At 34.7% G+C, this 26,316-nt stretch overlaps 1 protein-coding gene across 3 annotated transcripts in view; it reads left to right on the plus strand.

Annotated features, from left to right (window-relative positions):
• LOC106882837 (receptor-type tyrosine-protein phosphatase alpha) overlaps positions 1–26,316 on the plus strand; it is a 60,520-nt gene that overhangs the window by 23,973 nt on the left and 10,231 nt on the right. For 2 of the 3 annotated variants that reach the window (XR_016243927.1, XM_089361319.1), the window contains exons 11-26: positions 12–149; positions 1,764–1,866; positions 3,138–3,271; positions 3,844–3,906; positions 12,002–12,159; positions 13,112–13,199; positions 13,300–13,373; positions 14,197–14,331; positions 16,414–16,533; positions 18,461–18,612; positions 19,570–19,705; positions 20,722–20,877; positions 22,119–22,221; positions 22,477–22,550; positions 24,224–24,358; positions 25,386–25,511. Coding sequence is in view for 2 of the 3 variants with exons in the window: in XM_089361319.1 (XP_089217445.1) it covers positions 12–149; positions 1,764–1,866; positions 3,138–3,271; positions 3,844–3,906; positions 12,002–12,159; positions 13,112–13,199; positions 13,300–13,373; positions 14,197–14,331; positions 16,414–16,533; positions 18,461–18,612; positions 19,570–19,705; positions 20,722–20,877; positions 22,119–22,221; positions 22,477–22,550; positions 24,224–24,358; positions 25,386–25,511 (1,895 nt within the window). In the remaining variant the exon portion in view is untranslated. The remainder of the gene's footprint in view (positions 1–11; positions 150–1,763; positions 1,867–3,137; positions 3,272–3,843; positions 3,907–12,001; positions 12,160–13,111; positions 13,200–13,299; positions 13,374–14,196; positions 14,332–16,413; positions 16,534–18,460; positions 18,613–19,569; positions 19,706–20,721; positions 20,878–22,118; positions 22,222–22,476; positions 22,551–24,223; positions 24,359–25,385; positions 25,512–26,316) is intronic. The other variant, XM_089361320.1, reaches the window with a different exon arrangement.

Here is a 26,316-nt window from a genome sequence, read left to right on the forward strand (position 1 = left end):
CCATTTTACAGCATGTCCTCGTACCTACTTTGGGCAAGATTGTTCCAAGAAATGTAACCACACTTGTTATAACCAAACATGCCAACATTTCAATGGATCTTGTTTAGAAGGATGTATCCTAGGTTATACAGGAACACATTGTTCAAAAGGTAAGAAAATTTTAGGAATTTACAAGAAATTTGATTGTTACATATTCAATTTTTCCTTGTCTTTCTTCAGTCCTAAAAACTTTCTTAGAATCCAGCCATACCATAGAGAAGGTATTCTCTGGCTGGTTCATGTATGCCAGGTGGTTTGAATCACAAGAAAGCAAGGTGATTATCCCAATTTTTAAAAAGTCAAGAGACTGGTCTAATTATAGATGAATTTCCTGGTTGAGTCTCCCTCCTTGGTGAAGTCTACACTAAGTATCTGGAAAAAGAGATGTAGAGAAATTGTTGAGCCAAAGCTAGCTGAAGAATAGTGTGGCTTCTAACCTGGACACAGCAGGGCCTACCAGATATTCACTCCAGGTCTTCAAGAAATCATGAGAATATTGCCAAGACTTCATAGACCTCAAAAAGGCATATCATTGTGTGCTGTGGGTCATGCTGTGGAAGGTTTTTGTGGTGTTTGAAATTAATGAGCAATTCCTGGTTGTTATAAAGTCCCTATACAAATGCTCAAATGTATGTGCTCAGGTTAATTGAACTAAAACAAAACCTTTCAATATGGGTGTTGGACTTTGACAAGGGTTTGTGTTGTCACCTCTCCTTTTCATAATTTGTATGAACTGGATTGTAGCCATTGAAGAAGTGGTATCACAATTGGTGGGTGTAGGATTGGTCAACTGATATTTGCAGATGACATGGTGCTGCTTGGCTCATCAAAACATCATCTCCATCCAGCATGCATTGAATGGGTTTGCAGCCAAGCACTGCAAGGCAGGGATGAGAATTAGTGTTGCAAAAGCATTGGTCCTCCAATCAAGTCTTCCCAGTGCATTCTTCGTGTTAGTGGAACATCACTGAAATAAGGGAAAAAGTTAATGTTTCTGGATGTATTCATGATTGATAGGAAGCAGGAGGCCTGAATTGGATTCTGGAACTGCAGGGGGGGGGGTGTTGAAACAGTAACACACCAGCTCCAGAATTTGGTCCTCAAAAGTGAAGAGACTGGTAAAAGAGCCAGACTCACTCTGTTTTGTCTGGTTTCTTTGTCTATCCTGCTCTGTGGTTAATGTCCAAAAGAGTCATTTGATCATGAACACAAGCAACCGAAATGTGGTTCTTCCACAGAACACCTGGAGTAACATTACTAGACAGAGTGCATAGCTTGGAGATGAAGGAGTCTCTCCAGGTCAAGCCCCTACTTCTCCACCTTAAGAGGAAACAGCTCGAGAACTATGGCATGTTTTTTTTTTTTTGTTTGTTTGTTGTATTGTAGGGTTACATTTGTTTTTATCTTTTCCATCTGAGGATTGTCAATAAGAGAATTACTGAAATCCCTTATTGACAAAAATGATCAATAAGGGGTTTTTATTGCCATACCATTTTTATAAAAGTATAACAATTCACTTTGTTTTTAAATTTACTTTTTAAATATTACTTTATTTTCATGATATTTATTTCTTTGTGGCCAGAGTGATATGCTTAAATGTTGATTAGTGTACCTAATTAAAAGAAAGTTTTAATTTCTTTTAATTAAAAGAAAACTTTAATTTTCCATGTTGTACATTATTATCATTTTTCTTATGATTTTTTTTCTATTTTCTCTATTTTCAGTTATTCAGAGTGGAGAACAATCCCAGCTTGACATGTTTCACATCTTAACAGCAGCCCTTGTGGCAAATATCATCATCCTCATATTATGTGTTTTGTGCTTCCGGTAAAATCTTGGAATATTTTTTCAACTTTGCATATCTAGAAACAATAATTGCTAAATGAATGACTGTTTAAATCTACTTAACACATTCTAATGTTATTTATTTCTCTCAAAGTAAATAGTTCTCATAGAGGTATAGATGCACCTACTTACTGTCCATTTTAACCTTAAATTCAGGATTTATATTTGCTAGTATAGTTTTCTGTTGTGGCTTTACTCAGTTTTGTTGCTATACTCCTATAGTTACAGTTTGGTGCTATAATTGTTTTGTTTGCTATAGATTTTTGTAAGACAATGAGCAATCTGGAAGATATGCCATGAGTGTGACCCCTGGAAAGATGGAAAAAATTTATTAGCTTGTGCATAAGGATTATTGGACAACAATCAACAACATTGTTGATGTTGCTGGTCTGTTGTGTGGGTCCATTCAGGGTGAACATGCAGCCTATCTCTGCCAAGTTTGTCTCTCACCTGCTGACCACCGTGCAGGAAGAACATCATGTCAAAGGTCAGTGAAGATCTCTGTCAGCATGCTGCTGCTGATGATGATGACCCTTCCTTCATGTTGAGAGTTGGGTCTATGGGTACGACCTTGAGACAAAGCAGCAGTCGTCCTAATGAGAGAGAGCCCTTCATCTCCACAACCGAAGAAGGCTCAACAGAGCTGCAGCTCAATCAAAAGCATGCACATCGTTTTTTTTCCAAGTATTTTGTGCATTGAGAATTCACCCCACCCCCAGGGCCAAACTGTCCATCGAGAGTTCTATTTCAATGTTTTGAAGCATTTGAGAGAGGACATTCAGCAAAAAGCGACCAAATTTGTGGAGTGCAAAGAATCGGATTCTTCATGATGACAGGGCACCCTGTCACTGAACTCTTCCTGTCGAAAACAACATTGTACCACTTCCACACCCATACTATTCGCCAAATTTAGTGCCTGTGGACTTCCATCTCTTCCCCAAGTGAAAAGGCAGCTCAAAGGTTGCCATTTTAACACCATTGTCAAGATCCAGAATGAATTGCAGGAGGTCACTTTCAGAAAATGGCTTCCAGGCCAGATTCCAAGAGTGGCAGAAATGCAGGCACTGGTGTATTGCTTTGCAAGGTGACTATTTCAAAGGAGATGATGTTAAAATTTAGGTAAATGAGTTATTTTTTTTATTGAATTAGTCCAGGAACTTTTTGATATCACCTTTTGAGTTAAATTTTGGAACGATGCAAGGGAATAAATATATTTACCTTTTATTGTTTTCTTTTTTTTTTTTTTTCACCAGATATTTTCGTAGTCCAAAGACACAACCTCCAAAACTTCTTGCAGAACAAGCATTTGCTATGGGTACAGTTGAACATGCTGAGGAATCAGATCATTTGATGTCGGATCAAACAAATGGAGGACTGAGATTAACAGGTCATTTCAACCTTCTTCATGTCCACCTTTTCCTTCTTATTCTACAAATTTGATTTTACTTTAATATTTGTTCATTCAGAAACACAAAAACATTTCAATCAGAAAGAGTTTAAGAAATAATTCATTCAGGTTTTTTTACTCAACTACCTTCACCTTTGTTTCTTTCTTTTACTTTGGTGTTGCCTTTAATGAGGATATTCATAACCAGACATAACTCATTTCTTTATTGGTTGATTACTATTTCAGATATTTTTTGGTAGAAATCAAACTCAGAACTGTAAACCCACCAAATACTTGTCAATTTCTCTTCACTTTAGAAGAATCTACCAGCAAATCATTTCTCCCTTCCTGTGGAAAAGAAATTTCATTAATGTTTTCTACATAACCATGTTCTATAATTTACTTAATGTCTTTTGGTTATTTACTTTAGAAACACATTTCCTTTATAGATTTCTTGTTTATAAGTTCATCTCGATTTCCATCTCATTGTTACATTTTTTCAGATTAACATTCATTGGGATGCCTTTTTCAATTTTTCTTTCCGCCTTTTTTTTTTTTTCGCTCTTTTATAGCATCCCTGCAATCTTCATCAAACCATGGTTTGCGTTTACAATTTGGAATTATGGAGGTTCTAGGTATGGTTTGGTTTTCTCACATATTTACAAGAGATCAGTTTGTAAATGTTAATAACTGGATCAGTTTTATTATTGTAATCATTATTATTTAGTTTATTCATTCAGTAAAATTGAAGCAGGTTCCAATTTTCCATCTTTTTCATTACTACAGTAAGATTATGAGGGAAGTGGGAGTGGGATAGGTTGGCAGAATGAATTAGTAGAAGAGAGAACATAAAATGCCATGTGGTATTTTGTATCTCCCTTTTATCATACTAGGGTCCATATTCCCTTTTATTCTTCCAGGGTAGATAAAATGAAGATCCAGTCAAGTACAGCGGTCTATATTATTGACTACATTCCCCTCCTCTCACAAAAAAGTCATATGCCATAATCAAAACTGTGAATCCAAATTATGAGGAAGCTCTGCTTGCTCCATTGTTCCTGATTTCATTCTTTACTCTATGTTATCCAGCAACAAAAAACGATAGATTAACGGTCAGAATCTGAGAAAATTTCATTGGCAACAAGGAAAATAGCAAATCCTGAAGAGTTTGTTTAATGTCAATAAGTTTAGCTGCTGTGATGAATAAAAATAGCCAGAATTTCAATTTATAATTCAAAGTATTGACTTTTACCATTCCTTATGGCAATTGAACTTATTGAGGAATCCTCTTGGATTTACTCCCAAAACAATAATCATCCAACCCATGGAACCATGGAAAACGGATACTAAACATAAACACACAACAACAGCTTTATAAAACCTTTATAGAGGCATGTTGGTGCTTAAGCCTTTTATAATAAAGTGAACAATTGTGGTTTATGAAGACTACATGGAGAAAAAAGTGGAAATGAAAGGTTAAATTTTACTAAATGAATTTTTAAACCTTAACAGTTCCACTAGATACTTTTATTGTTACCATTTTTGATTTGATGTTAGAAAAAGGAGGCTATTAACGGAGAGGGGAGAATCCCTTTATTTCTTCTTCTGCAAGAGAAAGGGTTTGCCATTGTTAATGTGCCACTACCTTCCATATCTCCAAAAGAATTCAATCTGTTTGAATCAAATAAATCAGTGCTAAAACTTTGTTATTTTGTTTTGTATGGAACTTCTTAGCTTTCAAATATATTTTGGCTTCATTTTGACAGTTTTTTTGGTGATTTTAATGATTTATTGATTGATTTCAATGGATTGCAATAATAGTTTTGAGATGACGATTGATGATAGTTTGGCTTTACACAGGGAATTCTTTGCAGCTGATGTTGACTTAGATTCTGTTGATGACGATGATGATGTTTTGTCTTGGAGGTTTTCTGTTCATTTACCTAAACAATGTCTGTTTGAGTTTCAAAAGAACCATTCAAGTTTGGGGATTCTGTAACATGTAACGTTGACTTGCAAAGCTATTTCCCAGATCTGGCTTTAATATATAAAACTAAACTGTTTTCATTGAATTTCTTTCATCCCAGTCCATATTGGACATAACTTAGAAAAAAGATAAGTAGCTTTCTTTGTAGTTAGCACTGCATATTCTTTCAGATGCATTTACCACTTTTATCATTGTGATTTCCCACCCTGCTCTGTCAACATTCAAATTTCCCTCTGCAGCTTTCACAATGACATTTGTAATGAAATATATTGTTTGTGCAATTCCATTACTTGAAAACTGAGAAAAATTTTCAGGGGTTTAGAAAAATGATAAACTTTTCACATTCATTTCTATATCAAGTTGGTATTTAGAACATAATTTATGAAAGAGTTCTTACCTTAGATTACCACAGAAAGTTTTCATTTAAATAGGAACACACTCAAATGAATAATTCTTTTATCATAGAAGCTGAAACGGGCTGAAACATGTTGGTATCAAACTGGTTAAAGGATTAAATTTATGATAGTTTCAGTAATTTAGATGTAGTTCAGTCATGAGCTAATCTCTCTGAAATAGTATAATCCAAAATCTAGAATAAAATATTTGTAATCATAAATCCAGTGGGAGTCCAATTTTACCATTTTAAATAAGAACTTATTCTTCTATGGATATTATTGCTAATCAAGCAAGTTCTTCCAATATCTTTTTTTTGCCTGTCGATCAAAGATTTTGATTGACCACATCTTAAGTAGAGTTGAGAGTTTGTTGTGGAGTAATTTTTTTCAGGCTCTCCAAGATGTCTGCATTTAAAAGTGCTTCAGGTTCCACCTCTTTTAAAATTTTACAAAGTATTGCTCCCAATTTCAGCTTTTTTAAGAGTTCCTGGCCCATTTTAAGTGCATAATTAAGTATCAAAATGAGAAGTTTCGACATACTATTCTTATGTTCCTTGATTTCTTTATTTTCATCATCTGAGAACATCCATTTAAAGGGTTCACAACTTGAATCCTTTTGAACAATTTCTGTCAAAGAATAAAAGGAATGAGATAACATAGGAAATGCTTTTCATTGCACAATAGCAGCAATAATACAAGGACTGCAGATCTTCAGCATTTAAATGCTGATGACAAAAATGAATCATCATAATGGGCAAAACAACATAAAACGAGGGGATTTTAAAAAAAAAATTTAATGAAGTAATTTAACAAAGAGCAGTGTTTGATGGGAGAGAAAAGTTTGAAATAATATTTAGTAATTTTACTGGATGTTAGCTAGATCTGTAATATGGAGTCTGTTATTCTCCTATATTCATGTATAACCATTGGAGGTCTTTCAGTAAACGTTGAAGTTATGTCTAAAGTAATCAGAATATGACTGTTATAGGAGGAAACATTAATTACCATACTGCACATTTGAGGAGCTTACTTTCAAAACCGGTATAAGTGCATATTTGGTTGATTTCATGATAACCATCAAAACACAGTCTGCTGCAAGCTGCTGGTTTCATGCATGTGAAATGTTTTTTCAGTCAAACTGGGATAGGTGCCATATATAAGACAGGAGGCGAATCTTAGTTTTCCAATCAAAATCAGATATAATTCAAATTGTTGTTTTAAACAATTACTCAAAAGTCATTCTGATGCATAGATCTGGTTCTGAAAGTAAGCTCTTCATTTGGTTATTTCTAATTTCTTTCTTGATGACACTGGAATTTCCAAATTGGTAACTACAGTTAAACATCACGTTGGAAATTGGTAAGGTTTTTCTACTTGATTTCTCCCCCTTTTTTTTTTTCTTTTTTTTTATGTTACATTTTAGTTCCCAGAGAAAAGGGACTTCATTTGGGATATGTGGGTTGGGAGTGTTCAAGCTGATCATCATCATCATCATCCTAAATATTTTTTGTCATCATCATCATCATCATCATCATCATCATCATTATTTTCCTTAGTATTGCTGTCATCATCATTATCATCCTCTTCATCATCATCATCATCATTGATTTGACCATCACTTTCCTCATCAGCATTGCTCTCATCACCAATGTCAACATCATCCGCTCTCTTCATGATGTTCATGAAGCACCTCACTTCCAAAGACCCATCATGATTCCATCGTGAAATAAATTTCTGTCGCCTGTGATTTGGCTCCCTGTGCAGAATATTTGGGGAGAAAAGGATGAAGGACGAAATGAAAAGTTTGAATTTCTTTCATAGAAACTGTTGTCTCATGAAGATTTATTGACCAAACAAAATCTCCAAAACACAGCTGTAGCACTGTGAAGTCAGGTTGGCTCCTGTTTGGTCACATCACCACAATAGAGTGTGGTCTTCCATTACACTGCTACAACAGACTGATCTAATGAAACCAAACCTGGTTCAATTCCTCATTCAGCCATGTACATGTATTGCAATGACCTCACCACTTTCAAAAGTTACAACAATCACAGATCATCATAGCTAATGATCATGTATCAGAGGTCACCACTCTCAGAAAATAACACGGTCAGAGGTCACCTCTCTCATAAGTCATTCCAATCAGACGTCATACAAAAACACATAAAAATCTGGAATAGCTAAAACAAAACAGACTAACAGAGAGTGACTTAACAAATGTTATTGGCATAAATGAGGCATAAAGACAACCAAAAGTATGCTCTTTGCTTATATAAGCACATATGTATGTGAACATTGATATATGTTCATCATTTTCATAATAATTTAACAGTAAATGTTCTGTGCTAGTATGGATTCGATGATTCAACAGAAACCAAATGGGTCGACTTTGGATTAATTTTTATGGCTGGACACCCCACTTTCTAATGCCAAACACTTTACAGGGTGTACTGGGCACTTGTTCACCTGTTACTTTGAGATATATACATGCATATGATGACTTATTATTGATTGGCAGATATCAGCATACATCGGCAAATGATAACTGTGTTGAAATTATAAACAAGAACCATTAACTCATGTTAAATTCATCAGTCTGGAGTGTCTGTGGCTGATGAGACACAATGATATCAAAGCACCAGGTATTTCAGAGTCCCTTTATGCTAATGAATCAAGTCTGGAAAAGAGAAATTGTTCTCCTGTGGTGAGCATATTCACATTTGAAGATGTGGGAATGTATTAACCCATCAGCGTTTAAACAAGCCATATCCACCCCCAAATATTCTACCCATTTTATATTCAAACTAACCAGATTCAGCCTCTCACACTTACCCTACATTGTCATTCTTAAAAGAAGCAATCACATCATCAAAATTTCGAAACTATGAGGTAATGATTAATGAATTCATAACATTGTGAATAAATGAGTGTTGCATTCAACCGAATCTGAATATTAAAGAGTTTAGGAAGAGTATGGAAGTCTTTGTTATGCATATGATTTATTTTTATTATATATATATATATATATATATATATAATAGTTTGTGTATATGTATGTATATATATATATGTATACATATGCTCATGTACATGTGTAAGTGCTATCATTATTACTCTAAAGAGGTGGCAAACTGGCAGAATCATTAGCTTTGTAGCATTTTGTTCAATTTCCACCAAGCTCACCTTTGCCTTTCATCCTTTCAGGGTTGATAAACAAAGTACCAGTGGAGTACATATAATCAACTTGCCCACTTCCCCGAACTTTCTGGCCTTGTGCCAACATTTGAAATCGCTATTATTATTATTATTATTATTATGAAGGCATTGAGCTGGAAGACTCTTTACCATACAAGAAAAAAATGCTCAGCAATATTTCTTGTGGCTCAATACATTCTGAGTTCAAATCTCACCTTTTGCCTTACTTCCCTTCAAGGTCAATAAATAAAGTACCATTCAAGTGCTGGGACCAATGTAATTATCTAGCTTCTCCCTCAAAATTGCTGATCTTGGCCCTAAATTAGAAATAACTGTTGTTGATGATCTTTTTATCGTTGTTGTTGTTGTTGTAGTGTTGTTGTTGTTGTTGTTATAATTCTTTGCCTTTCATCCCTCCATAGTCAATAAAATGAAGCACTAGTCAAATAATGGTATCAATCATATTAACTAACACTCTCCCTTTAAAATTGCTGGCCCTGTGCCAAAAATTTGAAAGTATTAGTATTATTATTATAATTATAATTATTATTATTACTACTACTACTACTAAGGCAGTGAGCTGGCAGAATCATTAGCATGCTGGGCAAGATGCTTAGCAAGCATTTCCTCCGTCTTTACATTCTGAGTTCAAATTCTGCTAAGGTCAACTTTGCCTTTCATCCTTTCAGGGTCAATAAAATAAGTACCAGTCATGTACTGGGGTCATTTTAATCAACTAAGCCCCTCCCCAAAACAGCTGGCTTTGTGCCAAAATTTGAAATCATTATTATTATTATTATTGGTTCAGAATTACATGAAAGCCCTTGAACAGAAATACAACAATTACTAGATTTGGACCCCAAAATATTTCGTCTCCTCAATCTTCAAAACCTGTCCATGTTTGTGGAGAAACAGAATTTTCAAAACACCTTTTATGACTGGCACTTTAGCATATCTCTGATGCCCTGATAAGTTTGTCTCTACATCTTAGGGTATTGGGACACTCTTTATTTTGAATATACCATCACATGATCACTACATGTGGTAGAAGGCCATGGCTGATGAAAGGAATTTCCATATTTGTGTTGGTTTATTTTCTGTTTTTCTTGTTCAAAGATATTTTGTTAATTTTCATGTCCCGTTGTGCATGGTTTTTCAATATATATATGTGTGTGCATGTATGTATGTGCGTGTGTATGTATACACATGTTTATGTGAGTGTATGTATAAATTGATAAGATAAACAGACAGGTAGATGTACATACATTAATAAGAAATGCAGAAAATGTATCTATATGTATATACATATATATGAATATATGTATATTTATGTATATATATATGAATATGTGTGTGTAGGGTGTGAGCATTACTATCTCCATGTCTTGGCATCATGTGATATCATTTGATAGGGGTAATTAAATGTTATTGCTGTGCAATCTGTGTCCTTCGTTTTCAATTTTCTGGGAAACTTGTCTAGTCATGGCAAAATATTACCTTACTTAGAACTAGTGATAGTTGATAACAGGAAGGGCATCCAGCTGCAGAGAAATCCACATAAACAAATTCCATCTGACTCGTGTGAGCAAAGAAAAGTGGATATTAAAATGATGATGATGATGATAATATACATATATATAATTATAAATACACACACATCCATTCATGAATATATGTGTGTATATATATTCAGAAGATTGTTTTTTTATGGCTGGTCAGATAGTGACCATTAGTTTTGCACCTATAAACTGCTTAGCTGTATAGGTAACTTGTCAGATTCAAATGGCCAAAGGCACATAAACCTCTCTCTCTCTCTCTCTCTCTCTCTCTCTTTCTCTCTCTCTCTCTCTCTCTCTCTCTCTCTCTCTCTCTCTCTCTCTCTCTCTCTCTCTCTCTCTCTCTCTCTCTCTCAGCTTTTTTTTGTTTTTGACAAATAAACACACTCACACTATATATAGTCATTCTTCACTCATTTATTACTGTTCTTATTCTAACTCTTGTCCATTGTCTGGAAATCTTTCATCACACATCTGTGACTTCTCCAGTGACACCTTCTGTCTTCTTATGTACTCTTACTCCACTTATTCCATTCTGTTCTATGAGAGAGGGGATGGAATGGAATATGTGCTGATACTACACTGAAGTGAGTATAGCAGCTGAGTAGTACCATTGATGGAGAGAAATGCTTGACATCTTAGAGAGAGAGAGAAGAAAGAGGAGAGAGGAGAGGACTTCACACATATAAGCATATCTGAGTGGTTTTAGGATGTTATTTTCACTGTAAATAGGTGGGGGCTCTTTGAGCACAGCAAGACTCCAATCTTTTTAGTCCTTTGTCCATAAGACTCAACATCTTGAGATCAGCCTTCAATATTTCATCACATGTCTTCCTAGGTTTCCCTCTTCCATAAGTTCCATCCACTTGATGTGATCAGCATTTCTTTATGCATCTGCCCTCATCCATATGCACCACATGGCCAAACCAGCACAGCCTTCTCTTTCGCACATTACATCTGATTCCTCTTATATATTTGTGGTGTAGCCATGAAGCTTCAGTAATTCTGAGGGATGAGGGTAAGCGTATTCTGAGAGCAGATAGCTTCATCTGGAAAGCTCAGTTAAATGACCAGATACGACAGCCAGGGTAGAGAGTGGTTATCTTTGAGTAACCAGTAAGAAAACCTCATTGACACCAGATGAGCTGAAAAGTATCTGACACTTTCATCTTTGGCCATGTAGTTAGTCTTGAGGTATTAATCTCCATTTCATTACAGCTTTCTGTTACATGTGGCTGATGGCTATCAGTAAATATCTCTGCTCTAACTCTGAGGTCCTCATACTTTAACCAGTAATTGCAATATATTACTGTTATCATACCATGTTACATAACAGCAGTTGGGACTTTTACCTATTTTCTTTGATGTGTGTGTGCGAAACATCCTTTCAAATAACTAGTTTTAACTTACAGTTCAATGTTTGTTATTAGAATGTAATTTAAAATTTAACACAATTCATATTTTTAATCTGAAATATTGTTTTGATCTTAAATTCCTAAAATAATTTATTAAATGTCTGTCTTGTAATTAAGAAAACAAACAAATAAGCAAGCAATTTTTTGTGAATTTTAAAATGGTATTCTCCCCTGTCCACTAGATGGCAGCAATGCTGATATCCAGTGTGAGGATGAAATTATTTATATGAATGTTGGAGAAAATGATATCATTATTCCTGATTCCATCCCAGTTGATGAACTTCAGTCATATATACAAAATAAACGAAATTTTGAAGGGGGTTTTGGTGCTGAATACAGGGTGAGTATCATTTTCAAAATTCTTTTTTTGTCTTTTGGGGGAATTTCTGTTGAGGTAAATATATTGAAATAATTGTGTAGAAGATATTTGAAATTGCCTGCCAGTAGGCTATGTGCCCAGAATTTCAGACACAATCTAACTTCCTATTTATAACTCTTTTCTTTTAATTATATTGCTTTAACTATTAAAAATTTTCCATTTTATCCACCACAATACCTCCCATACCATTTAGCTTTCATAGTACCAAAGCCTCTACAACATCATTTGACCATTTACAATAGTGTTTACTTATGTTTGTGTGAAATAAAGAATGATGTTATAGAAACATGTACATATCTATCTGTTCTTTGCCAGTCACGTATTAAAAGTAGCCTGTTCTTGATGTTAATGGTACAGAAATCAAAACTTTTAATATAGAATTCCTTTCTTAGAATTTATTACTTTGGTGAGGGTTCTTTGTTTACAGTATGGCTTTAAAAGCAAGCTTATAACTGTATGCCAACTACTCTCTCTCTCACCAGGCAGTGGGTGGTGGAACATTTTACTTAGCACACACACACACACACACACACACACACACTCAGAGTGTGTGCATATTGTAAAGATGTGTTTTCTACTTTTCAAACATGCCTTCAAGCAGTATGATTTAAACACAAGTGTAATTGTAGCATATGCTTTTAGTAATTGCATCATATAATTTCAGTAAATGTAAATATTTTGTGTAACTGGCAGTTGGTTTTAAAAAGTTAGCAAGGAAACATTTCTGTATGAAATGAAAAAAAAAAAAATCAAGAATTTTTAAAACCCTATCTTTTAAAAGTAAAAGGGTGCCAAAGATTAGAATGTAAATGGAGATTCTGAAATTACAAGACTGAATTTGTGATTAAAACATTTCAAAATTCTAAAATCAAAAATAAATCTTTCTTTCTTTTTTTTGTAAATTTATTTTCAGAGATTATCCCAGAATACTGAAGCAACCTGCAAAGCTGCCAATCTGCAAGAAAATAAGGCCAAAAATAGATATAAAAATATTGTGGCATGTAAGTAGATGAAGCTGTAAACTATAAAATATTGATTTTGATTCTATTGTGTCACTTTTAAGCTTTCACTTGTATAATATGCATAAATATTGTTTTATAGATGATCATTCACGAGTGATTTTGGAGAAATGCAAGGATAGTGATTCAGATTATATCAATGCTAATTACATCGATGTAAGTAGTTTTTTTTTTAGTTTTTTTTTTTCATCTTTTATAGATACTTCTAGTTTTGCATTAGCATTTTAATTTAGGAGGGATGGTCATATGGATGTAAGAAGTGTTAAAATAAATCTGTTAAGAGTTCGTATTCTCTGTTTCATAAACCAATTAACTGGGAATTGGAAATAATATTTTGAACTAAGCTTATCAAAGCTAAGTTATGACAAATTCTAAAATTCCAGGAAACTGATGGTCTACAGTAGCAAGAATTAGCCTGCTGGAAAATTTGTTGAAAAGTTTGGTGACAGGGAGACTAAAAAAACCAATTTTGTCCATTGCCTTTTGCCTGCTGAATGAGAGAGAAAGTAAGAGGGAGAGAGAGAGAGAGAGAGAGAGAGAGAGAGAGAGAGAGAGAGAGAGAGAGTGAGAAATAATGTGTGTGTGTGTGTGTGTGTGTAAATTGGGTTTTCAGTAAGTACAATAATGAAGGTTTTAAAGTGAAAGAGTGGTGTGTGTGGTTGGCATGAGAGTGAGGGACAAAGCAGAGAAAGAGAGGGTGTGAGTGAGTCTGAAGTGTGGGTTATGAGGCTACTACCTTTCACCATATTGCTTTTTACCAATTTTAATTAGAACTTTGATCCATTATCCCAATATTTATGATTTATTTACTTTTGAATGATGCCCTTGCCAGATTTTTGATTTACTTATAACTCTTATTTAACAATGTGTACCTCTCCTGTATACTGTTAGAGTTGTGTTTAATTGAAATTATATAAGTATGCCAATATTTACCAAAGGTTAATTCCAGTATGTAATGTTATGTTTTCATTCTTTATAGGGTTTTAATAAACCAAAGAAATATATTGCTTCTCAAGGACCCACTTCAGCAATCATAGCGGACTTTTGGCAAATGTTGTGGCAAGTAAATTGCACCAAGTTAGTCATGTTAACTAATTTGATTGAAACAGGCAAAGTAAGTAAATGACAGCAATTTTGTATTCACTGAAATGTTTGGGGTGAATTTAGATAAAAATGAGTTAGTGAGGTTTTAATTTTGCAGGATTGCTAGAATTTGCAAAATGGAGGACAACATACCTTGTAGTATTTATTTACATTCTGAATTTGAACCCCAACTAGCTTTGCTTTTGAGTTTGGTTGCTAAAAGAAGCATTAGTAGAGTATTGATTCCGAAGATATTTAATTTGAAGACTTGCTCTCATCACAGAAATTCTATGTCTTGGTTATTTCTGGCCTTCACTAAATATGTAAATTCACTAGACTGTTATCCTCATCTTTAAAGTGCTATTTACAATGTTTATATCTAAACTGTTTGTCTTTTTTCTTGTATTATAATTGAATTCACATTTACCATGTTCTATAGGAATGTTAAATTAACCTCAGTATTTAACTGAGATACAATAAATTGTCAATACCAAATAAATTAAAGGCAAAGTTTTTCACTCAGAATGTAATTTGAATTCAAGCCTTGAAGAATCTCAGTTAAGTACTGCAAGGCATTTTGTCCACCACTCTGACAATTCTACCAATATAACACCTTTGAGTCAACATGGTCTCTGATCATCAAGAAGTTGTAAATACTCACTTTATAGCTGCATTTAATAGACCAGAAAGTCAGAATCTTATCTTTGCATAAAGTTTCATAAAGTAATTACATTTTGATCATTCTTTGTTGTCATGTTTTATCATATTCATAATGTTTAACTGTTGAAACTGGGAGATCAAACTGTCTGATGTTTGTTGGTATGTAATTAGGAACCAGAAGGAAATTATTTTATTTACATCAATTCTCCAGTTTATTTAAACTCTTCAGCAACTATTTCTGTGCAAAGCTGTTAGGAGGAAGTCAATAGATTTACAATGAGACATGCAATGATGCTTTGTGAGTTTTATTTTTTACTCTTGGCATTTATTTCTTGTTCTCTCTCTCTCTTCATTTATATTAATTTCAAATTTGGGTACAAGGCCACCAGTTCCAGTGGGAGTGAGTAAGTTGAATAGATTGACCCCAGTGTTCAACCCCTAAAGGATGAAAGGCAAAACCAATCTCAGTAGAGTTTGAACTCAGAACATAAAGACAGACGAAATGCCACTAAGCTTTTTGCCCAGCATGCTACTGATTCTGCCAGCTGACCACCTTTTCTCTTCATTAATATTGGCAGGACTCGGTTGATTGGCAGAATTGGTTGAGTGTTGAATGTATGTTTTGTGGTATTTAGTAACATTTCTGTAGGTTCCGTGTTCAAATTCCACCAGAGTTAATACATAATCAATCAAGTACTGGGGTCCATGTCAATCGACTACGTTCTTCCCCTAACTTGAGAACTTGTACCTGTCTTAGAAATCGATTGAACTATCATGCAGAAGGACCTGTAATTCTCAATTGGATCAGTTCTCACCTAGGTGTACAAGGTCTGATCAAAAGAAGAATCAGAATTGGTGGTTATAAAAAGAAAACTACAATACAGATCAATTCCGCATTTAATCTCCATCTAAGTGATCTTTTTCTGAAGCCACACATGTTATCCAGCATTGTTCCCATTGATAGAAGCATTCCTGGAACTCCTTTTTGGGGGGATTGCAAGCAGCTGCTTCATGGCATTCTCTTGGTTTCCTTGAAATCCTGAAATTTTGTTCCTTTCAAGTGAGATTTTATTTTGAGAAAGAGAAAGAAGTTACGTGGGGGGGGGGGATCTGGGGAATATGGTGATTGTCAGACCTGGGAAATGTTGTGTTTAACCAAAAGCTACTGCAACTGAATGTAGTTAACTTGGCAGACATATGTCTCATACCCAAATTTTCAATTTATATGTAATATATATATATATATATATTACATATAAATTGAAAATTTGGGTATATATATATATATATATATATATATATATATATATGCCAAATTCTCTGTATATATATGTAACATATATGCTGATCATTCATCTAGCATATATGCAAAGCTTTTCATTCCATATTCAAACTTCATTGTGAATACTTCATCTTTGATTATTCTTGATTATACTTACTTTTAAATTTTCAGACAAAATGTGAAAAGTATTGGCCAGATAAAGAAGTGAAAATTTCTGGAGATTTAAAGATTCGATGTATTCGAGAGCAAAACTTCAGTGATTTTACCATCAGGTCATTCTTTTTGCAAAAGGTACCAAATCTATTTTTTCTGTAATCTTTTGAATTACAAATGTGAGTAGAATTCACTTCTACAGAAGTTGCAATATCTGATCTGAAGATATTGGAACAAGGCTGTCAGAACAATGGGATTTTACAAATACTAGTTTTACAATGGGTGTGGGGTGGCAATAGGTAGTGGATTGGCAGATAGGCGGTGGAGCAGTCAACAAACTGTGTGGTATTTAGTTATAGCCATTTACATTTTGAATTTCTGCACCACCAAGGTCAACTTCACTATTCATCTTTGTAGGAGGCAATAAAATATCATGTGAGTCCTGACATGACTGTACAGTTGAGAAGTTCACATTGTTGCTTGATGGTTCTGGGTTCAATCCCATCGAATGACACCCTGGGGCAAGTATCTTCTTCCATTGCCACAGTTTGGTTTATATCTCATAAGTGGGATTTGGTAGACAGAAAGTGTATGGAAGCCTGTAGTAACCTTGCAAGTGTGTGTGTGTGTGTGTGTGTGTGTGTGTGTGTGTGTGTGTGTGTGTGTGTGTGTGTGTGTGTGTGTGTGTGTGTGAACATCATTGAGAAACTAGGTAACTGGTTTTTAAGGAATAATGTCCCTTGAAATAGTTGTTCTGCATTTAGTTAGACATTCTCATATCACTGTTGCAATGAACTAGTGTTTGGCTGCCCATTTGCAACTTCTATTGTTCTTATAAGTCTACAGAATGTTGAGATGGCTTTTTAGATGTAGTTGGTAGATTTTGTTGTCAGGGTGATTTAATATGAATCTGAAGAGTTATAATGAAAATAGTGAGAAAGGGTCTAATGAAGTTCAGTGAACTGCAATCTCTGTTGTCAACAAAGGGATCTCTCTCCTCTCTCTCTCACCTAGACTGCATAAAAAAACATAATACTATATGGAGGTGAAACATTGTCATTAATTACAGAAGTCAGTGTTAAGTGAAGCAAAAGCAATGTTAATGTGAGTGTTATGTCAAAGAGAAGCAAGCAACTGCTTTGAGCATCTGTAACTGTGTACAGTAAAAGATGACAATATGAGCAATGGATATGGGATAAGAACTGACAAAGAATACCCTCTGCTGTCAGTAAAGGATACCCATAAAAGACCAAAACATATGGTGTTGTTTAACTGCAGGTCAGTTCTGATTAAGCAGACCCCAAATTATCCAATATGTCCTTCTAAGAAGGCAGGGTGTCATTGAAATGAGATTTAGCAGCTATTTCTTCCGAGGTAAGCAACAACATAAAGGCTTCCTATTTCTAGAGAGGCTTTATTTTCTCTCTATTTCTAGGGAGAAGATAAAGGATTAAATCTTAGAATACAACACATCTCTTACTATATTTGACCCATCATCAAGATTAAAGAGTAAAACAGTTTTTAAATCACTTTGAATGACAATGTATATTTTTAATTGCCATCTTTACATCTCTTATATCTTTATACGAGGCATTAACAAATAATGTGATCAACAATTATGGAGCGGGGGGGGGGGGGGGGGGGAGCACTAAGCAGTAATAAGTGAATTTGCAATGTTATTATCAGTCCGAGTATGCTTGATGCACATTCAAACTGGGAAACGAGCTGCTCGCTGCGTTTTGTCCCAGAGAATATCTCTCTCTCTCTCTTGTTGACAAATGGTGTGTAGACACCTAGATCAACTCACAGCGCCATCTACCTAGAGATGCTAGCATCTCACAGCCTAGGTAGATGGTACTGCAAGCTGATCTAAGTATATACACACCATTTGTCAAGTTGCCAGATATGTTCTCCATGACCAAACGCAGTGAGTAGCTTGTTCCCCAATTGGAACCTGCATCAAGCATATTTGGACTGATAATAAACATTGCAATCCTACAACAATATGCAGAACATTGTTTCATCTGAGCACTGTCATTTCATCTTCTCTCGTCTTATATTTTAGGGTGAAGAACCAGTGAGAAAGCTGGATCAGTTTCACTTTACCTCATGGTCAGATCATGGAGTTCCTCCAACTCCAACAGGATTAGTTAATTTCATGATGAAAATTCGTAATGATTCTGAAGCAGAAACTGGACCTCTTGTGGTGCACTGCAGGTAAATGTTATTTCACTGCTATTTTTTTAACTTTTCTTTTTTCAGTCAGAGGCCCATAATGTTTACAGGTCTTCCTAGATGAAGGCAGTTATCCCAGATCCTCTAACAAATGACTGGGCCCAAATGGTTACAACAAAGTGGAGTCCACCAAAGATAATCAGGAGTCCAGATGGTGGCCACTCAATGAAAGGAACAGTTCTTTCAACATGCTTCAACACAATTTCTATTTATCAAATTATTGGTATAGTCTATTGGTTACCTTGGTTATGATATAAGATTCGAGCCCAAAGGACTTGTAGTGAGATTGTATCTATAACCATGTAGTTGAAACATAAACTTCAGATAATGTCTGCATCCATTGTGATATAAATGGAATGATTTTAGGAAGTTTTTCAGTTTTTGATACTTGCAGATTATTTGAGTGATTGTTTAACATAATTGAAACCCTAGAATATTTTAGAGCAAAGGTTCTCAACAGGGACCATTTGGAGCAAAGGGGCGCTAGGGGGGGGGCGTTAAAGGACTTGTGTATGTGTGTGTATAAAGATATACGTATACACCCATGTATATATACATATATACACACAACAAAGCCTAATGGTGTGAATTTTCTAAAACAACATTTAGTCAGCACTATTCTCCATACGAGTATAAGAAAGCTTGATTCCTCTCGGTGTTGAGGTTCTATAACAATCTGAAGAACTTCCCAAAAGAGTTATCACTAATTTTAAGATTTCTGTTCCTCCCCTCTTTTTGACTTGTTTTGTTGACTGATGCCTTACTTCAGCCTGAAAAATAAAATGAGTGGTCAGTCTCAAAGGAAGGAATACACTTGACAATAGAATAATACAATTAAACTTGATGACATATTTTAATGTGGATTAAAAGGATTTACTTCATTTAAATTGTTTTCATTTATTGCATATTGCATGTTTATAAATTTTCTTATTATTTTAGTGCTGGAATTGGCAGGAGTGGCACATTTATTGCCCTAGATTTCTTGATGGATGAAGCTTTACATCAAGGTACCATAGATATTTTTGGATGTGTAAATCGAATGAGAAAAGCCAGACTGAATATGGTACAAATTGAGGTACTCCAACATTATATTTATACTTCTTATCAAAGTCGGATTAAATAGACTTAAAAGAATATATGATGAGAATAAAGTTGGCACTTTGGCAAAAATCATATAAAAAAAAACTTGTAAGCAGTATTTATTGTTTTATTATCAGACATTTTATTCTACTTCCTCTTTTTATTAAAACTAGGTAAAACATTAATATTTGAGCCTGTCATTCTGACTGCAAAGACAATCAAAGACTTCTGTCTCTTGGCATACTTTCTGTTTTCAGGATTTGAACAAAGGGAGACTTTCTGTCACCTACTTCACTGTGTAATATGGAGTTCCCACTGCTGGATATTTATAATTGTGTGTCTAGGCCTTCTTTTATTTTAAATTTAGTCTATTAGATATATGTCAACAAGTGTATATATTATTTATATCTTACAATTGTCAGTTTGCATTATACATAGTGTGTTGCGTATACCTATGTGATATAAAAATATCTATATATCAGTGTGTGTGTGTGTGTGTGTGCATGCGCATGCGTGTGTACATGTGTGTGTTTTTTGTGTATGTGTCGTGTTTGTGTATGTGTGGTGTTTGTGTGTGTGTGTGTGAAGGCATCAAATTGGTAGTCATTAAAGTATTGGAAGGAACACTTTGCAATTTCCATTCTGGCTGTCTGTGGTCTGAATTCAAATCCTGCCAAAGTCAACTTTGCCTTCCTTTCAGGATAGATAAATAAAGTACCAGTCCAGTGATCAATCTCCCCCCTCCCTCCCTCCCTCTCTCTCTCTCTCAAACACACACACAAATGGTGTGATCAGACCTGGAGAAGAATGAGCCGTATTGTATTTAAAAATGCATAGGGGTGGACTGCTGGGGGGGGGGAATAATTAACTGTTACTCAACTCAAAAAATTTGCATCTTTGTGACAGAACTAGAAATCAATGTTTTAATATTAATTTTATAATTGTTGGGAAAATAGCAATGCTGTATGCTGATATGAAACAAATTAATAACATTGTTACTTTTCTTTTTAGGATCAATATGAATTCATTTACTTTGCGCTTGTGGAAAGTATATTTTTACAGCAGACACAAGTAACCATTGAGAATTTCCCCAGTTTTTATCAGAAGTTGAATGAAGAAAATGAGGAAAATGTTTCTTGTAAAACTCTTCTGCAGCAACATTTTCAGGTTTGTTTAACAGAAACTTTCAGTTAAAACTTGGCCCCTGCTATCAGATATCTGAGACTCTAAACTCAAAGATGTTTTTTTTTTTTGTTTTTTTTTTCCCTAAAACAAAGAATGTCACTCTTCTGCATCACATTTTTTCATGTTAAAACACTCAGCTGACATCACCTCATTGAGTTTCACCTCTCCAACATGAATGACCACATGTAGAATCCTTTAACAAGGAATCCTGTATGTGGTCATTCAATCTGATCGAGACAGTAGCTAAATCTTCCTCAAAGTCGTACCTTCTTTAAAACAAAATATGCATTGAACAATGTGCTCTTGGGAAAAATGGAAAATGATTACAACCAGAAAGCCTTAATCATAGGTTTACAGAGTCAGGCCAAGCTTAGGACTAAACAATGACAAAACTCTATATTGTTCATAATGATGATATCACCTTTGATTTCCCTTCCCCTAAATGCAAGCAAATAGTGCATAGTTATTTCTCTTATTAACTGGAAACTCTCCCAGCTTTGGTCAGAGATGTTATCCTAAAATTCTCAATTGCAAAACATTTTAAGGCTTAAAGATTGTGAGATTGTCATGGATATATATTTGATTTCATTAATTTGCAGTAAGCAAATGGTTAATTTATTTTGAATCTTTTAAATCTGCATTCTCATTACGTTGATAGTTTAAAATTTTGATACGTAATCCTAAAATCATGTATGTATACATAATACTATTGTAAAGTGGTCTTTTGCCTCTGTTGTGTTTGTCTTTTAATGACAGTTGTGTCCTGACAGGAATTGTTATATTCAGAAGTCATCAAGATAAATTAATTTTTCACTTTACTCGAATTTATTCCTTATATATCTTGACCCATGAAATGTCAGTTGCCACCTGTTTCTACTGATATAGAAGCTGGTATTTTAATTAATAATAGTCTAGAGTGGCACTATTCCATTATTAGTTTCTAGTACTCTATAGAACTTATATTGCCAAACCCCCAAATGTTAAAGACCACAGGCAAGTTTCCTACGATCCTTGATCATTCATGAACTGAACCTCAGTGTTATCACATTCACCTTTCTGCTGCCAGAGATTTTAGTCTGTAACTCATAGTCAAGATAGCAAGCACCATACTTGGTGCTATCAACCCCAATCAGTTGAGCATGGAATTCATGATGTAGCTAAAACACAACTTGCTATTCTTTATTTTAACTAAGTAAATTTCTAAATATTTTATTTACATTCAGGAACTACAAGAACTCGAATATCCTCATACATCACAAGAATTTTTAGAAACAGCAAAATTGAAAAATAATTTGAATAAAACGCGTGTGAAAAATATTCTTGCTAGTAAGTAATAAATATTGTTTTTAGATTTGTGATTGTTCATTGTGTGGAGGAAATTTATAAAGTCCTTTTAGCTACATATTTATGACTGAATAAATTGGGACACTTCAAATCTATAAATTTAATCAACAAATTTTCTACAAAATGGGTGGAGATAATCGAAGGGCCATGTCAAATGTGTAAGGGTTACAACATCTTCCTCATGGAGCAAACAATAGAAATTATCAATTCATTGACAATTTTTCTTTCAAATTTCAGGTGACTTGTATCGACCATATCTAAAGCCTGCACCTGATGGCCAGCCACGATATATCAATGCGGTTTATCTACCTGTAATTTATATTTTATTTATTTTACTCAGATTATTTTGTTTGATTATTCATTTATTTATTTTTGTCCTTTTGTACTCTCAGTTAAGGTTTCACACAGTCTTCAAGTATAAGTTTTATAATGTAAAATAACTCTGCATGTATACAACATGTAACTCTGTTTTCAATATGCCACCTACAGTATGGAGGTCACCAAGCAGTTCGCATGGCTAACTCTGGAGAAGGTGGGGGTGGATCAGCTTCATAGGAGACAAGGGGATTACTATGAGATGGAGTAGACAAAGTATGTTCTTGTACAGAGATCTGAAAGGCTACTCCTCACGTCTAGTAAGGGAAAGTAGGGAAAGGGAGAGAGAAAAATGACCAGTAGGGGCTGCAAGAGATAAATAATAGTAATAAGGTACCAAGGTGACTCCACAAGGCTCAAGCTGAGTAGAGATGGATTGGCAGTTGGGTTGTTTGTAAGAATGTATAGACAGATGATGGAGTGAAGAGTCAGACTGCGAAAATGGGTTGAAGGGTGGAGGATACAAGAACGATGAGCTGGGGAACATAGAGAGGTGCAGAAGAGGGGGGAGTATAAGCAGCAAGAGTAGTAAAGATGATATAGTCACTGTGGAAGGTAGGGAAGACGAGAGATATGACATGGTTGCATAGTGTGTAGGAGTTGGGAAGAGGCAGGCATTATGTGTGTGGTGGGTGGAGAACATGAAACAGCATTTCCAGAACTCAGTTCTGCCAAGGAGAGCAAGTCTTTTTAAAAACCTCATATCTCCAGAAATCTTGGACCTTTGTCATCTCATCTGTCAGGCTGAGGGTCCTGAAGTCAGCCTTCACACTTAATCCCATGTCTTCTTGTGTCTCCCTCTTTCACAAGTTCCAGCCACATGAAGCAAACAAGACATCTTTACACAGCTTTCCTCATCCATACGCATCGCATATCCACACCAGTGCAGTCCTCTCTCTCTCTCTTCAACACAACATCTAATTCCAGTTTATATACATACATGGGTGTATGTGTGTTCTTCATCGTCATTTTAAGGCCTCTTTCTATGCTGGTATGGATCGGAGAGGTTATCCCAGTCATCTGAGTGAGTTTTCATCTAGAGACACTGCACTCTTACATGGGCTAGAGGACCTTCAAACCGTTTCCTTTTTTCGCTTGGTTTCTATGGCTGGATGGCCCTCCTCACACCAATTACTTTTCACAGTGTATTGAATGCTTTTTCTTGTTGCATTAACACTGAAGTTGTCATGTCCTTAACAAGACTAAAGGACCCTCTTGAGCCCATGTCTTAGCTTGCTCATTAACTATTTTTTTAAATCTCCTGCCTGAGTGGATTTATTGTGACTCCTGCAATAGGGGCATTGCTCCCATATCTGAAAGATTAAAGGATCTTCCACTTCCCCTCTCGTCTTTCTGGTGGGTGGGTCTGATAGAATAAATTACTGTGTTCATTTTATATTTCTATAAAGTAACCTTGATGTGAATGTAATTATAATACAAGACTCAGATGACATTATAACTCATGATGGTGATAAACATTTGCTAGTTTCTATCAAGAAATTAATTTAAAAACTCTAGATTTGAGAATGAATTTGTTTGATTTTGATGAATATTTTTGAGCTTTTGATACATTTTATTTAATTCCATTCATTTTTTTCTATTATTTTAGAGTCATGAAAATCCCCGCAATTATATAGCAACACAAATGCCGATGAAAGAAACAATTGAAGACTTTTGGCAAATGGTTTGTGATATCCAAAGTAGCACAATTGTGATGCTGAATAGTGATGATTCTATGGATGAAGTGAGCTGAATTTTAATATTCTTTAACATTCTACATATCATCAAAGAAAATTTCTTATACTCATCACAATGTGTGTTTAAATCAATTATAAACTTTATAAATTATTTATAAATTATTTTGAAACCATTTTAGCCATGCTAAGGCTTCTAAAGCAGGACAGGAAAGATCTATTTTGTTACTGTAGCCTAATAGTTCACTTGTGCTGTAGAAGATTCCAGCCAATCAGAGCTGTATAAATAAAGTAACTGTGGTCTGCCTTAGCTAAAAAAAAAACTCACTACAGCAGCAAAGCAACAATTTCAAATTAGCTGTGAATCTGACTCCACATCAGAAGGCTGCATGTTCAAATCACATCAAGGTCACCAATGTTTTATGTGAGTCACTAATGTAAGTTACAAGGGATGTCTCCTATATGTAACGTGTTTGAGTTGTAACGTAATGTGTGTAGTTAGCATTTTTTTAAAGACAGTTCATAGAAAGAACCCATTTCCAGTCATTTCTTAAAGAAGCGTAAATAAAGAACATTCAGAAGGCAAGTTTATAAAACAAAAACATTGAAATTTATTCAGTAGTGTAATGACTGCTGGCAAATGGTAACAAGGATTCATCTTGCATATGAATGGGAACCAAATACATGTGTGCAAGACAGGAAAAATCACATGACTTACTACATATACTGAGATTTATATGAAGCAGAGTGGAAGTTGATATTGATGAAATGAGTTGCGTGTAGTTGGTGGTGAACATAGAAAATGTGACATGTCAAAGAAAGCAATGTTGTTTCTATACCGTCAAATCTGCAACTAATTTGAATTTGCTGCTTTGCTGCTGTAGTGAGTTTTTTTTTTAGCTAAGGCAGATCACTGCCATTTCATTCATACACCTCCAGCTCTGATTTGCTAGAATCATCCACAGCAACAAAATAGATCTTTCATGTCTTGCTACAGTCTAAAATTTTTTGACCCTAACAGGAAATAGATATTTAACAATAAATGAAACTACTTGTTTTCTTTTTAATGATTTTCAGACCTGCTGTAAATATTGGAAGGACGATGGTGAAATTGAGTTTGGACACATTATTGTCCATAGCAGTAAGGCGGAAGAAAAGACAGACTTTATGGAAAGAATATTGTTCATACAAAATTCAGAAACGGTTTGTTGAGTTTAATATTCCTGTTGAAAAGGAAATTTTCATTATGTCAGAAAGTTGTTTAAAGCCCATTGTTTTATATTTAGAGAAACTGTAAAGAATCTTGAACAGTCAAAACTTAATTTTTTCTTCTTTTAGTTCTTTCTTTACTTGGTGGTTTGTAAGTTAATCAGCAGTCTCATGATATTAGCTTTCATAAATAGCTCTAATGTAAAGAAAACTAAAGTCTTTTCTGACACACATTCTCATTCGAGCAACAAGGGAAAGATTGAATCATTATAAGCAGTTTTGATTTAGATGTAATATTAATTTAGTTCACTATTGGTATGAGTTTAAATAAGTCTTAGAATTCAGACATTTGCTTAAATGTTTAAGGACAAAGTTTTCTTTGATGTTTTTTATGAAACAACAATTCAATTTTGAAGTATAATGTTACTTATATTTCAATTCTAAGAGAAAGGACCATTTAGAAATGTTTAAGTCTTTAAGTATTGGAGTGTGGAAGGTGTTACAGAGTGAAGATGCGGAGAGAACAAGTAGGTTGTGTGTAAGAGGTTTTGAAAATAGTTAGTTCAGAAGATCAGAGGCTTTTGTTGTAGTAATAGAAGAAGCAGAATGGTGAAGCCATACTTCTTTGAACCAATGGTTCTAGATGTGTTGGTGAGTGGAAACCTTTACCAATTACATGAATTTCTTTTTACTGAATGTGTTCAAAAATGCTCATATTTTGTCTAGCTACAATACCACCCCATAGGTATGAACAATACTCCGTTCTTAGTTTTATTTGAACCTCTTTCCCTTCCACTCT

The sequence above is a fragment of the Octopus bimaculoides genome, chromosome 13 (genome assembly GCF_046866305.1).
Source record: "Octopus bimaculoides isolate indiv1 chromosome 13, ASM4686630v1, whole genome shotgun sequence".
NCBI classification, from domain to species: Eukaryota; Metazoa; Mollusca; class Cephalopoda; order Octopoda; family Octopodidae; genus Octopus; species Octopus bimaculoides.